This window comes from Numenius arquata, chromosome 9, assembly GCF_964106895.1.
Source record: "Numenius arquata chromosome 9, bNumArq3.hap1.1, whole genome shotgun sequence".
Taxonomy (NCBI): Eukaryota; Metazoa; Chordata; class Aves; order Charadriiformes; family Scolopacidae; genus Numenius; species Numenius arquata.
In genome coordinates this window covers 60,173,839-60,188,441 of record NC_133584.1, presented here as the reverse complement: position 1 = coordinate 60,188,441, position 14,603 = coordinate 60,173,839, and the positions used below count along the sequence as shown (strand labels likewise).

Sequence of the window (14,603 nt, the reverse complement as noted above, 5' to 3'; positions counted from 1 at the left end):
GAGAAGCTGGGTCAGCACCTGAAATACACACCTGTGTTGCTGAATAATCATTACAGATGAGACTACACACTAGCAATTACTTTCAGCTTAAGTGATATTAAAGGGAGATCCTTGATAAACAAGCAAATCTCATAGAATTCACTTCTCTCCTTGCAATAATCCTCTATAATTACGGATAAATGTCAGATTTGCTAGAACATTAGGCATTAAAATATTCTCCATTGCACAAATGGATAGAGGCTCAAATCTCACTTAGGAGAGGAAAACAGTCAGTGTGCTTACTGTATCATTAGCAACTCCGAACCATTTGCATCTGGTTTTCAGCTGCATCTACACCTCAACGCTGGAACAAGCAACTTTTAAACCTTTCAAATACGGCTTGTCCCACGTTTGACACTGGGTCATGGCCAGCACAAGGGAACCCTAAAGGTCACAGAAACCTTTGGGAGCCGCTACAGAGAAACATTTAGCACAACTGAAAAATACTATCAGGGCATCCGTTTGCAACAAAAGGCATTTTGTCAAAATGTTTAGTTAAAAGCCTCGAAGAACTCTGCCCAAAATGGTGCTAGAGTTTGGAAACGTACCACAGAAAGAGGGTGAGGTGGAAACTGGAAAGCTCTTTGAAGGATACTGCTCTAATCCTGGGACTAGGGGACGCGGATTTAAAAATGATTCATAAAAGGCTTTTGCTCAGACACTGGGAATTTTGTGGAACACACCGAAGGAATGATGGGTCCGGCAAAGTTAATCACATTGAGAAAGAGCCTCCACGAGTGCACGACTGCTTTGCCAAATAATCACTCTGCTGGGGTAATTCATGGACTGATTGTTCCTGTGCACAGGGCTAATCTCAGCTCTATCAGTTATTTACCTCAAGTACAATCTGGATACCTTCATTGTGGCTCAGTGGGTTCCCAAGGTTTTTGTTGGCACAGTGAAGAGGAATCTCCTCCTCTCCGCACCTTCGGTTGGATGAGAGCCTCTGCAGTCCGTTTTCTCAGGGACTCGCACAGGAACCAGGCAACAGCCAAGCAAATCCATTACTCGTTTGCCAGGCTCAGATTAACGATGGTGTTACCAGTTTCATAAGTTACTGCATGTCAGCTGAACTGAGGTAACCGCTGCGAGCCCATGAAGAATGGGAGGTGGTATTAGCAGAGACTTAAACGAGAAATGAGCCAAACACTGCACACAGGTGACTTATCACAACGTCTTTGCTATTGCTCCTACTGATTCTTGTTAATGCCCAGAAATTTGACCACAGACCTACGATTCTGAAAATATCTGTTGCCAGATGTGTTAAAATAAAACATGGGGCAGTCCTAACACAACTCGATGAGCAAAACTATAGTTCAGGGTGGAAACGCCTTTCTTTGTTGCTGTCCCAGGCTGTGTAGATACAAATATTACTAATTACTTAAATGTTCTATAGTACATAAATACTCTTACACCTGCACCCCTATTCAATCATCTAAATCTCTTTTCAGCCAGAAGACCCTTGAAGTGGTAGAATTGTATTTCATCACAATTAATTAATTCTTCCTCTTCTGTGCAAAAACCGCAGATTCCTCTCAACCTTGCAGCTTTATTTAAAAACTCTTGAACAAACCCTCATCCTGATTCTTCCCATTACAGCTGTGTAACGTCCCCAGGAGTTACAGCCTATTTTATAGGCAGCCACTAACAAGCTGTGCCCATGCTTTGCGCTGAAAGGACACGAAGTAGTGCAGCTGCAACTACAATAGGTCCAAGATTAATCAAAAAAAAAAGCCAAAAGAGCAGCAAAGTGGGTTTGCAACCAGGTTGCTGAGCTCTAGGGCTTCCAGGCAGCTTGCAGCACAGGCAGAGGGAGCTCGCAGAGGACACAGATATACCCTACATCGCAGAAAAAGCAAAAGGGAAGAAGAGATCAAGCTCTTACGCCTGCTTAGCCTGCTCGATGGGGTTATAGTTGTTGAGGTAGTTGAATCGGATGGTGTCTGTAGGATGCTTGTCTGGTGAACGCCATGGTGGGAGCTCTTTTTTCTCCTTGTTTGTCCTCCTTCCAAGCACAAAAAGTTTTGGCTCTGGGTCATTGCTTCTTACTGGTTGCACATCAATAACTACAAACTCATCCTTTGAGGGAGTCTAATAAGAGAGAAGAAAAGAAAATAAATTTTAGCCTATAATGAAAGTGAGATTTATTTTACCTAACTTTAGACTTCTAAGAATTGGGTAATAACTCAAAATTAGTCTCTCCAGGCTCCAGTATGGTCAGTGGACAGAAATAGTCACCCCCACAGTGCATGTCATTGCCCGTGTCCCAGTCTGTATTAAGTTGAGCTGAACTGCTTTTGAGATGCTTTGGCATCTCCTCATTGGCTACAGAGAGAGCCTGCAGGGGAGTTTGCTTAAAATTAGAGGGCTGAGTTTTGAATTCAGGGCAGAAGAATCCCTCCCTCACAGCCCCGCAAACCAGGCATGAATCTCAGGAGAATGCAACGGCTACTGAGTAATGCTCCACCTCCCCAAAACGGCCCTGTGGCCTTTGAAGAAGAGAGAAAGAGACAACACCAAGGGCTATAACAGGCATAATGGGGGCTTTTTTCCTTTCCACCAGCCTTGAGAGCTGGAGAGGGAAATGTAGAGGATTACTCCAGAACACCCTGAAAGCACAGCAGAGTGAGACCTTGGTGATTGCTTCCCATAACCGGTGAGATTTTCACTTCCCCTCTACCAGGGGTGGATGATGGGAAAGCAGAACATGTGGCAACACACGAGTTTAGATCCTAATTTAAAATGACGTATCTTCCATTTTACTAGTGGGAGATTACAGAAAGATAAAGAGGCAAAGGGATTAGGAACCCGACCAGCCCAGTTATCCCACTGGCCCCAAACATCTCTAGCGGTGGTAGGTCTGTACCTTTGGTCTCGTGACATGCAGCTCTTTCACCATCTCAATGTAATGTTTCTTCCAGATTCCTTGCTCAAAGGGGGTTGGAGAGAAGTTGATGTACCAGCCAAAACGCAGGCATTTCAGCATCCAGAGCTGATCCAGTTCAGACAGGTATTTCCAGTACCAGCTCACCTGTGAATGCCCAGTAAGTTGAAAACTTTGGGGTTTCAAGCATCCGAGATTGCAGCTAGAGAATTCTGTGCTGTGGATGTAATTCCATATGTCCTTTAACATTTTTTCAGCACTATTTATGCTCCATTTAAACCTTTCATTAAACCATTTAAACCATTCGAGGCCTTCATGACGTGCTCAGTGTCTAAGTGTTAGCTGATCTCCAGCACGGGGTGAAATATTCCAAAAATCATAGAATCATAGAATTGTCCAGGTTGGAAGGGACCTTTAAGATCGTTGAGTCCAACCATCATCACTAAGCACCACATCTACATGTCTTTTAAATACCTCCAGGGATGGTGACTCCACCACTGCCCTGGGCAGTCTCTTCCAATGCTTCATAACCCTTTCAGCATAAAAATTGTTCCTAATATCCAATCCAGACCTCCCCTGGCACAACTTGAGGCCGTTTCCTCTTGTCCTGTGGACCTATGGAAAGATTTCAGCTTGTCTGCGGCAACTTCCTGCACTTCTACTCAAGTATAGTAGATGGAATAAACCCTTTATTGGTTTCCACTGAGAAAACCCAGCAGCAATAAACTCCCCAAGTCTGATAGACTCATTCTGAGCGTTTTCTTCCTACTCGTGTCCTACTGTTGTGCTCTATCACGGTCGCTTTGTGTGCAACGCTTGTTCCAGCTTAAGGACAAACATCATCTCTTGGCACTGCCGTGCTTCTAACAGCAGCTGTCCGGTAGCACTGGGAAGACCTTTCTTTCTAAGTAATTATTTCCTAACCTGTCTTCTCCTCGCCTGTGAATGAATAGCGTGAGCTGCATCCACACAAAACAGGACATGCTGGAGAAAGATACTGGAGCAAGCTTTAAACAGGTTGAGATTTCAATATATTCGTAGGATTCTACGGAGGACTCTGTTAGTGCAGTAATAATGTCACCCGTATCGACTTAGTCATTCAGAACTACTTGGGGCATCACCTCACAGCACTTTACCTCTTGGAAACATATTTTTGGAGTCTTAGCCACTGCGTTCAACAGACTGAAGCCCAAGCCACCGTGCTCAAAAGCACATCTGTAACTTCTCTGCTTCTCCACATCCAACACTTTAACATCAAGCATTTTAAAGGATCTGGTTTTCTTAAAGCATCGTGTGCAGTTTTTTACAACTAACACTAGCCAATATTTTTCAAAGCAATTAATGATTCTGCACACAGTGCGAGGTATTTTAAAAGAACGTGATTTTCAGAAAGTACCGGGCCTCCTTCTTGGGAAGAATCAGGCTTGTAAAGTGCCACGTGTTAAATGCCTTAGAGCTGAGCATCTAAAATTACTCATCACTTTTGTAAATCCTGGCCAATCTGGCTTCATTTAGGATGCGTGGAAGTGCCTGCACTCGGGCTCATATAAGTGTCACGATGCGTTTGGCAGCCAGCTGCCAAGTCAGAAGACATCTTTGCACCATGAAGAACACTGTCTTTGCTGAAAAATAGCGCTGCTCCCTTTTTTTTAACTAGTTTGACCCCATTTTCTGAACCTTAGGGATGTGTTGGCTTTTTTACCTGTGCACATCGACAGAGGCTCCGTGGGTCCAGGAAGGAAAAGATGTATAAAGACAGGACTCTAGGGAGCCTTGTGGTAAAATCTAGAGCTTCGGTGGGGACTCGATCCTGTAGCTGCTTGGCACAGAATTTCTGCTGTGACAAGGAGCAGCGTTCCAACAGGTCCACCAGGATCCTCCGCCTCTGACCATCTGTCCACTTGTCAAACTGAAAAAAGGAGTTTCAGGTTTTGAGGAACCGGAGATTCAGCTTCTTAAAATAAAGCAGACATTTAAGGCAAGGGAAAATGCATAAGCAGCAGGTTCTGGTGACTCATTCGAGAGCAAAGCACGTAGGAACTGGGAACAAATGGAGAGGCTACATTAAAAGAAACTCTGAAGCCTCGTAACATATGATTTATAATCCTCAAAGGATCCAGGATGGCCTAGTCCAGGACACACTCATGCTCACAAGACTCTTTGCTCCTGGGATGAGTTCTGAGACTTGGCTTCACTCATGGGAAGGAGGAGACTCAGATGTGTTTACAGGATCAGGTCCCAAATAACAACAAGTTCACTGCTTCTTCCTCTCCTGACACTTATATGGCCCCCACTACTGCAATATTTGAGTGCCTCACAATATAGAAAGCGTTTACTCTCACAATCCCACTGCATCGGAGAGGAATCCCTGCTACGGAGAAGAGGAGTAAAGAGAAACTCATGTCTCAGAAGGAAAATCTGCAGCACAAATTTGGCAGCACAGGAACAAAGGTTTTTCACAGCATTTCTGTGCTGGTGACAGGTATCTAAAGAGGAGAATTAAAGCGGTTGTGGGAAGAAACGAGCACTGAGGTAACCACACAAGCACGTATCGCTTTGCTACGACGGCAACAACAAGGCTGTGTTGAGTGGAGTGGGGCAGAGCTGTGTAAACAGGGTGGGAGCACCGGTGGTGGTTGCTGGTGTTTAACTTGTGTTGAGAGGAGAGGATGGAAAGGGCCCTGTCAGCAGGAATCTCCTGGGAGGAGACTGACCTCATCGCCACAATCGGCGCAATCTGTCTCAAAACCGGCAAGAGCAGTCCTGGCTGGGAGGGCAGCTCGGAATGCCAGGAGGGAGGAAATGTCAGGGGACCACGGCGACCACGGGCAGGACCAGCAGGAATCCCTGGTGGGAACCGCACGGTTAAAGGTGGCTTGCTGGGCCTGAAATCCGAATTTCTGAGAATTCCTCCTTCATCCTCCTTCACAGCACAGCAAAAGCAGCCGGGACCCAAACCCACCTCCTTTTCAAAGGGAAAACTGAAGTGTTTGGGGAATTCCCCTGTTTGGGGAACGCTGCTTTTCCCTGTTTGTTTCTTTCTCACGCCTTGGCCATCCCCAAAATGCACACTCTGCTTTCCCAAGATTATTTCCTGAAGCCAGCTTTCCACAGCTGACAACTTGCTCTCCACAGGTCAAATCACAGCACATCAGTTTCTGCATTTAATCTCAGGGGTAGTTGAACTCCTTAGTTAAACATGACCTCCAAAAATTAAAAATAATAAGAAAAAACTTGCAGTTCTTTCAATATTTTTAAAATCATGGATAAATGATTTAATGTCCAATGTCCTTTCCTTTCCCTTTCAGAACAATATACACTAGAAATTCAGGTACTTTTTTTTTTTTTCTAAAACATCTGTGGTCAAGTGGAGGACTGGCAGAATAAGAGTTTAAAATATACTGTGATGTAAGGTAATTGAGAAGTAATTTATTTCCAGACTATTTTAAAGAACCCTTTATTTATTTCTTTATTTTCACTAGGATGTATTTAATTCCAGCACTGGAGAATAAACTCTAAGAAGCAAATAGCTCTACTCCTTCTTGCAAACACCTGTGCAAGACCTTCAAGAAGGTCAGCAAGAAGAAAGGGTGGAATTGGCATTCCTGAGATCCCAGAGACAAAAGGCCAAATAGAAGAAAGCTCCCAAATGTCCATGCCTTTTCAGACACAGACAGGGAATTAAGGGATACACCCTTTCCCTCCCATCCCTGCTTTGCATATTACTTCCACCTCTAACGATTTTTAGCAGAGTACTAAGGGGAAACTGCAGCAGGACCTTTGGATGTGAGGCTTAGAAACAAGAATAAAATCAGACCAAGGCGCAGCAGAGGGGGCAGAGGAGGTTCTGCCCGTCCCCTTCTCACCCGCAGCTCTGTAGGAAAGGCTTTGGAAAGGCTTTCTCCGGCACATGGTGAGGGGGCAAAGCTTCTGCTGCACAGACTCCCCATTCATGAGCACAGCTACATCCTCTTCTCATTAAAACAATCCACAATCACCAATTTGCAAAGATAAATTTCTCCCACATGTTCCAGAGACAAGGGGGTATCTGGCTTACTCTCTTCCTCACCAAAGATCAAGTGAACTAATCAAAGCAAATCTCGCTTCTCTTTCGAGGAGACAGAATATTTGCTCCTATTTAACTCTTCCCATTCTGACACGGGTTTTGCAACAAAGCGATTTCTTCCAGCATCCTCAGCCTGTGCTTACACTGCGAGGGAAACTCCATTTAAATCAGCGCCACGCACTCAGGAGCATGGGAACACACAGCTTCTTCTCCGCTGCATTCAGCAGCAGCCAAGTAGTTAAGTAGGCATAATTTGTCTCTTTTCCAGTATTAACAAGCATGTCCCCATCCTACATTTGGCTGCCTTTCTCCGCAGTTCCTCCCCTCGCATCTGATTACAGCAACCCAACCAGTTGGACCAGATTCCCCATTTCAAGGTGCTGCACCTTCTCTAGCCCAAGCCAGGAACATTTTTTTTTTTTTTTTTTTCCTTTTCTGTGCCTTTCCCCGGAGCCCTGGGGAACAATGTCTCCCCCGGGACTGCGTGACATAAGGCTACGCTGGCGATGCAGAGTGCTCAGTCCCCGCTTCTGCGATCGGTTTACAATTAATCCATGAGTGCACACACACAAATAATGCAGCCTGACACTAAGGGGAGAGCCCAGGACTTCAGGGCCAAAGCAGAGAGGCTCTGACGCTTAACCCAGAGGCCCCTCTCGCTGTAGGAGACAGGCTCTTTCACTGACTTGAACCAGCCACTGAAATGGGGTGTAATCCTCATCTCCAAACCAGCATATCACAGAATCACAGAATCATAAAATCATAAACTTGTTTGGGTTGGAAGGGACCTTAAAGATCATCCAGTTCCAACCCCCCTGCCCTGGGCAGGGACACCTCCCACCAGACCAGGTTGCTCAAAGCCCCCTCCAACCTGGCCTTGAACCCCTCCAGGGATGGGGCAGCCACAGCTTCTCTGGGCAACCTGGGCCAGGCTCTCACCACCCTCATTATGAAAAATGTCTTCCTCTCTATTCCTAAATGTCTTCCTCTCTATTCCTAAATCTCCCCTCTTTCAGTTTAAACCCATTCTCCCTCATCCTATGGCTCCCCGCCCTGATCAAGAGTCCCTCCCCAGCTTTCCTGGAGCCCCTTGAGGGACTGGAAGGGGCTCCAAGGTCTCCCTGGAGCCTTCTCTTCTCCAGGCTGAACCCCCCCAACTCTCTCAGCCTGTCCTCCCAGCAGAGGGGCTCCATGAATTCACAGGGTTACAATCACACGCAGGCATCCCTGTGCTCTGCAAACGTAGGACCCAATTCGTTCAGCAACCAAGCTCTTTTATAGAAGGGCTTGCAAGTAGATGGAGATCATTCACCCAGGCAGAAGCAATTCCCCCCTCCCTCCCCAGCCTTCTTCTCCTGGTCCTGATGAAGGGATTTGTTGGAGACCTGGGGTCTGGGTGAAAAGAAAAGGGATGAAGTAGACAGACACCTGGTATCCATAAGAGATACTAGTCCACCCCACAAAATGCTAAACATATCTGCTGTCAAGCTGCTTCTTGTCAGCAAGAAAGCCAAAATCGTGCCAGGAAGCGTGCTAACAATTTCACAGTGTGGATGAGCAAGTTCCAGTACCTGGGAACACTCAGCCGTGCTGTATAAATTCCCAGCAGAAGATGTAGCCCACAGGGCGAGCTGAATCACTGCCTGTGCTCCCCTGACTTGTCTACATCTCATTTGGCTATAACGGAAGCTGAGAGGCTCACATCACCCGGAGACACCGACGCTGAAGTGTCTTAATCTACAAGTACAACCCCAGCTTCATTGTCAACACATTAACCTGGGTGTCAGCATGATGGCAATGAGCATTAAGGCAGAGCAAAATGCTTTTATGCTTTTTAAATTAATGGGAGGAATTTTTGGCTTGCAGAAGACAGCAGACAGGGAGGCTGAGAGGCAGCACGTCAAGGCACCTGCCCTGGGTGCAATGCAGAATAAAAGCAACTAGAATAAAACAGAAAAATTAACAGAGAGATGTTAATCCTTTCACAGTTTAACCATCAGAAGAGTTTCAACTGAGAGATAGCAGCGTAATTTCTCCTTTCTATCTATCTGGATAGTATTATAATATATAACTCCTGGGTAAAGGAGCTGGTGTGAAGGAAATTCATTGCAAACGTCCCCAGCAGGATCGAAGCCAGCAAATTCTCGTGCATGGGAACAAGCCATAATACTTGGTGGAGCTGAATGCAATCCGAGACAGCCAAAAAATTGTCGAGGGTCCCAACGCCGACCTTGGATACTGCAGGTGACAGCACAGCCAGGCCCGTGCCCTTCAGGGCTACCCAGGAGTGCAGAAACAGAGAAATGAAATCCCTTCAGGTCAGTTGTTCATTGTTTCTCAACCTGTGTTTTATGGACCACAACAGCCTGGGAGCCATCAAAGATGTTCTGTGACAAAATTGCAAAAAAATAACTAAATGAAAGCACCCACGCATAGTCCCTGCATCAGGCAAGTAAAATCAGAAAGAATAAAATAAACAAAGTTTATCCATCCAAAGTTTAATCTCCTTTTTATTTGGCTGTAAAGCACTGTGGCAATGCTACTCAAGGCAACCTGGTGGATGGTCCTTCAATGGAAAAAGGTTGAGAAACACTGAGCAGATTCATCTCCTGCTGCAAGGCTGGATCCACTCTCCCTAAACCATCCCTGACACGTGTTTGTCTGACCTGTTCTCAAAAGACTGCAGTGATGGAGATTCCACCCCTATCCCTCAGGCAAGCTATTCCAGCAGTGGATTATCTGTAGCATCGGATTTTGCTGGTGTTTAAATTGTGTTTCCATCATTGCAGTTCAGGACCATGATTTCTCGTCCTATCTATTGTGAACGCAGAGATCAGATCATTCCCTTCCTCTTTTTCCGGTATCTTTTGTGTGTCATTGGAAAGATGTTAAGTCTCTTCTCCATTTTCCCTACAGTAAAGGGATTTTTTTCATATTTTCTGGACCCAAGACTGTTCTCACATACGACTTGTTCTCAGAAGTATCTCCAATTGGTCCTCAGCTTTCTCAAAATGTAGGGACCAGAACGGCGCTGCCTTTCAGATAGTCCTTTGGGATAGTTCCCTTTATTACCATTATGAGACACTGTCAGCTTATATTCAGTTTGTGACCCACCATAATTCCCAGCAATTTTTTATGCAGAATTGCTGCCTGCTTGGGTTTTCTCAGATCTGCAATTTTTGTAAATGTCATTTTTACATGCAGCACTTTTCCCTTGTCCTTATTAAACCACAGGATCATTTCATTCTGATTTCTTATCTCTGAAGTTCATTAAATCTCTCCAAGCCTGGTATCATCTGCAGATAAGCATATTACCCATTCCATCATCCAGATATTACTGAAAATGCTTAACAATTCTGGACTTAGGACAGACTTCAGCCGCGCAATTTCCTAATAAAGCATTTACAACTACACTGAATATGGGTTCCCAGCCACACAACCTCCCTCTTCAGCAGTTTCATCTAGTCCGTACTTTCTGAGAGCGCTATGGGAGGGTCATGTGAATCGACGTAAAAAGTCCTGCCAAAAGCACCGTGATTTCTTGACACGGTTTCTCCCAAACTCAAAGTGCTCCAGGCTTTATATACCACATAGTATAAAGCCACAGGCTTTGAAGGAAGTTAAGAGCAGCTTTTGTGCTTTCTGCACCCTTTTCATTGGTATGATGGATGACAGAAGCGCAAGGAGAATTAGCTCTGAGGAGCGTGATGAGAGCTACTGATCTACTGCCATATGAAGGGTCAGAAATTTAACCTCTCAGAAGATGATTCAGCACTCTTACGTGTGTTTGGAGGAAGGCTGTTTCCAGATTTGGCCTCTTTCAGTGGGGGTTCTAATGAAAACATTTTTGCCCTTTTGCCATGGTATATCCCATGGGCATTTTAAAACACCCAGTAATTTTCAAGGGGCAGGTTTTAGGTCTGTCAGTTCCTGACTATCCCGCTAAAAGGCAGTTTTTGAACAATAGCACTCAATCATTATGTTTTCTTAGTGTCCATGAAATTCCTTATTATCAAAATGCATGCATGTCAACAAGTTATAGAAAGCATATTTCATATAAAGATGAACAATCCCTATGAGCTTGCCTGTAAAGGCCAGTTCATATGCAAAAAATTTCCATGAGTGACCTGTTACGCATAAATAATAAGCATCATGGTTCAAATACAGTTACTGTGCAAAGGCACTTTATCAAAGAGTGCTGATAAGAAGCATCATTTCTATAGTTCCGTTTAGTTTGTGTACTTATGTGACCACGTAGCTGGTTCTTTGGTTCTGTTTATAAAGATGTGCAGAGGGCTCACATTAATACATTCAGGTGAATTCACTCATTTATTGCAATGAAGTCCCTGAGTCTGTATTCCTGTTTGCGCAGGAGACAGAGCAGATTATGGCTGCTTTCCCGTAATGGCCTGTAAATGGATTTTGCCTTACAGAAGAGAAGGCACAATACGATATTTAAGGGGTGAGCTTAGGACTAGGGCAAATCTTATGCCATTGTGTGCTCCGCCATCAGCTTCCTGGGCAGGTCCATTAGAGTTTCATTCCTTTCCAGCAGCCAGCTATGACTCCCTTCACAGGCTACAGAAAGAAAAAGGCATCTCTAGAGAGCTGTTCTTTAATCCTACATTAAATGAGATGAATTACCCTCTGGAAGTACCCCTTTCTCTCTGTTGACTGTACAAGAAGCCTGCGATGATCAAACCAGCCGGGCTTAAATATTGTTTCAGACACAGTCACCAGAGAAACCCCATCCCGAATGTCTAACTTGCAGTCATTTGTGGTTGGGGGAGAAAAATCCTGTCTCATGTCTTTCCGTGCCTCATTTTTTCATCTGCAAAACAGGGTGACAGCACTTCCCTGTCTCATGTGGGAGCTGGGAAGATAAAGACAGTAAGAGATTGTGAGGTGCTCAATGATTACAGCACCTGTGTGTGCTCGGTAGATAACACCCTATTTATTACTAGTTTCAAAGGCCTGCTAGCAGGCACTGGCAATACCTAAACATCCAGTAGCTTCTTTGAAGACTTCACAAGACTTTTCCCACGGCTTCTTATCCCATTTTGGATCATTCTGATGATGGAATATAATTTCCCAAGTTCAGAACTTACAGAATGTGGACACTGAGGGAATTCACACCTTTACCTTCCTCAAAAGTAAAGCAGTTACAGCTCACTCACTTTCACATCTGCATCAGGAAAATGAACTCCTTTTCCAAAACCACTTTTCCAAAAACCCCTTTTCCTATGCTTTACATTCCCGTTACAGTAATCTCTTGATCAGTTCGGAAATCTAGCTGTATTTAAATATATATTTAAGGGGAAAAGTTTACCCATTTTCCAAGTAGGGCTCTTCTTTCTTCAAATACCTACAAAAGATACACATACAAATAAAACTGAATACTTAAAGGGGATTCAATATCTCCTAAGAAAAATGCAGCTTGAAAAACAGTCTATGTAACCTACAAAATATAAACAAAATCACTGACTAGAAGAGTTTGGAAGGAAGCTGTGGAGATCTTTTAGTCCAAACTCCCTGCTAGGGTCAACTAAAGCATGTTGCCCAGGGCCACATCCAGATGGGTTTTGAATACCTCCTTGGATGGAGACTCCACAACCTCTGTGGCAGCTCCTTACAGTGTGTGACCACCCTCACAGCAAGAAAGTTTTTTCTTATGTTTAAATGGAATTTCTTGTATTTCAATTTGTGGCTATCGCCTCTTGTCTTTTCACTGGACGCCACCAAGAAGAGTCCGTCTCTGTTTTCTTTAACCCCTCCCATCATGTATCTATACACATTGATAAGGTCCTCTGTGAGCCTCTCTTCTCTAGGCTGAACAACCACACATGTCTCAACCCTTCCCTATACATCAAATTCTCCAATTCCTTAATAATTTTTCCAGCCTTGTAGTGGCTTTGCTCCAGTAAGTCCATGTCTTTCTTACTGAGTCCTCGATGACCTGTGCCAGGAATTTATTGTCAATGCACCCCTGAAACCTCCTGGATTGCATGTGCCCTGCTGTGTTGCCCTTCCAGCAGATATCAGGGTGGTTAAAGCTCCCCATGAGGACCAAGGCCCGTGAACATGAGGCTTCTTCCAGTTGTCTGAGGAATGCCCCTTTCTGATCTTCTTCAGTTCTACAGGCTGGTTCCTGTGAAACGTTCCTTTCACTGAAGAAGAATCCCTAAAGTTCAAGGGCTATGTATGCACGACTGTGAAGGACAGCTCTGCAGACCTTCTTCTTTGCAGCTACTGCACACACGATGTGCTGCCATAGTGCTCTACTCTCTTGGGCATACTGTGATGCATCTCACATGATTCAGTGAGACCAGAAACTGGGCTTCTCATCTCTTCATTTTAGAAATTTCAGTTTTTCCTGAGTTGGAGACATTGTGTGTGAAAGCTCCTAGAACGGATACAACTATCATACAGCCTGGGCAATGACTTCAATCTCAACGCAGCAAGACCATCAGGAGTAAGAGACTTTGTTCCCTGGCCATTTCACAGTGACAGCTAACAAGAAGGATGATCAGTATCAAAACACAGTGGAGGATTTATGATGTTGACCTTTATCCATAGGGAGCTAGACCTGAAAGCGCTAGCACGTGGCTTCCCACTACCACAAAACTGCCTTCTGTACTCAGGATTGTGACCTGGGAAGTGAGGAAATGCTGTAGAGGATTTTTCCGGAAGACAGATCAAAGAAGAAAAAGCCCAGCTTATAACTGCACATAAAAACAGCTATTAACCACAACAAGGAAAACACGCTTGATCATTATGAACTCCAAACATGTTATTGCTATGACAGCCTGCGAAGAAGGTTCCTGCAGAGAAAGACATTATCAGTGCTGATGTCTGGTACTGCAGTTGACAGTGTTAGTTCTGTCTCTCTCAGCAGGAGTGTCTCTCGCAAGGGGTGGAAAATGACATTTCTTTTATTTGTATGTCGACAGTTATTATTTGCTTTATTTGCTTGTGGGACACTTGGCAAAGTGAAAAAAAAAAAACAAAACAAACCCTAACAAGCTGAACTTGGAAAAGGATTTGCCACAAGCAAGTGATGAATAGTCAAAGATCTAAGTTTGGGGTTGGATAATTCAAATGAAGCAGGGATATATTTATATAACTGAAAGCAATGTTAATGGTCTTTGATCAAAGAAAGACACGTATTTGCTCTCAGCATTCTTGGAGATACATCTGAGCCAACTCTGTCAGAAAGTTCTGCCTACTCCAGGCACTTGGAAGCATTAATTAGCAACAGAATGACCCAAAATTGGTATAATCATCCACTGCCTTAATCAAGCCCGTGTTTACTGTCCTCTCCTCCAAGGCCTTGGAGTTGTACCTAAGGTGGCTGGCTTTGGACGCAGCCTGAGGCCTAGGTTGCTCTTGAGACCTGCGATCTCATATCCATGCCTTCAGGTAGTTGTAAATAAGCTCAAGTTCAAGGCTGCCTGGCAAAATCCTCCAGCCCTTGCTGCAAATGCTACTGGGGGCTCTTCAACCCCATGACTGAATCACTGCCCAGCAGAAGGCAAATCATCTCCTGACTTCCAGTCCTTCCTTAGCAGGACTGATGCTGAAGTCTGTCCAGTTTCGCTGTGGGCAAGCAGACTG

The 14,603-nt window shown here is 44.6% G+C and overlaps 1 protein-coding gene across 2 annotated transcripts in view; it reads right to left on the bottom strand.

Moving 5' to 3' along the window:
- The window catches only part of FBXO16 (F-box protein 16), a 33,177-nt gene that overhangs the window by 9,174 nt on the left and 9,400 nt on the right, over positions 1-14,603 (bottom strand). For both annotated transcript variants that reach the window (XM_074153778.1, XM_074153779.1), the window contains 4 exons: positions 12,319-12,354; positions 4,626-4,832; positions 2,906-3,070; positions 1,925-2,130 (listed from right to left, as the gene is read on the bottom strand). In XM_074153778.1, coding sequence (XP_074009879.1) covers positions 1,925-2,130; positions 2,906-3,070; positions 4,626-4,832; positions 12,319-12,354 — 614 coding nt within the window. The remainder of the gene's footprint in view (positions 1-1,924; positions 2,131-2,905; positions 3,071-4,625; positions 4,833-12,318; positions 12,355-14,603) is intronic.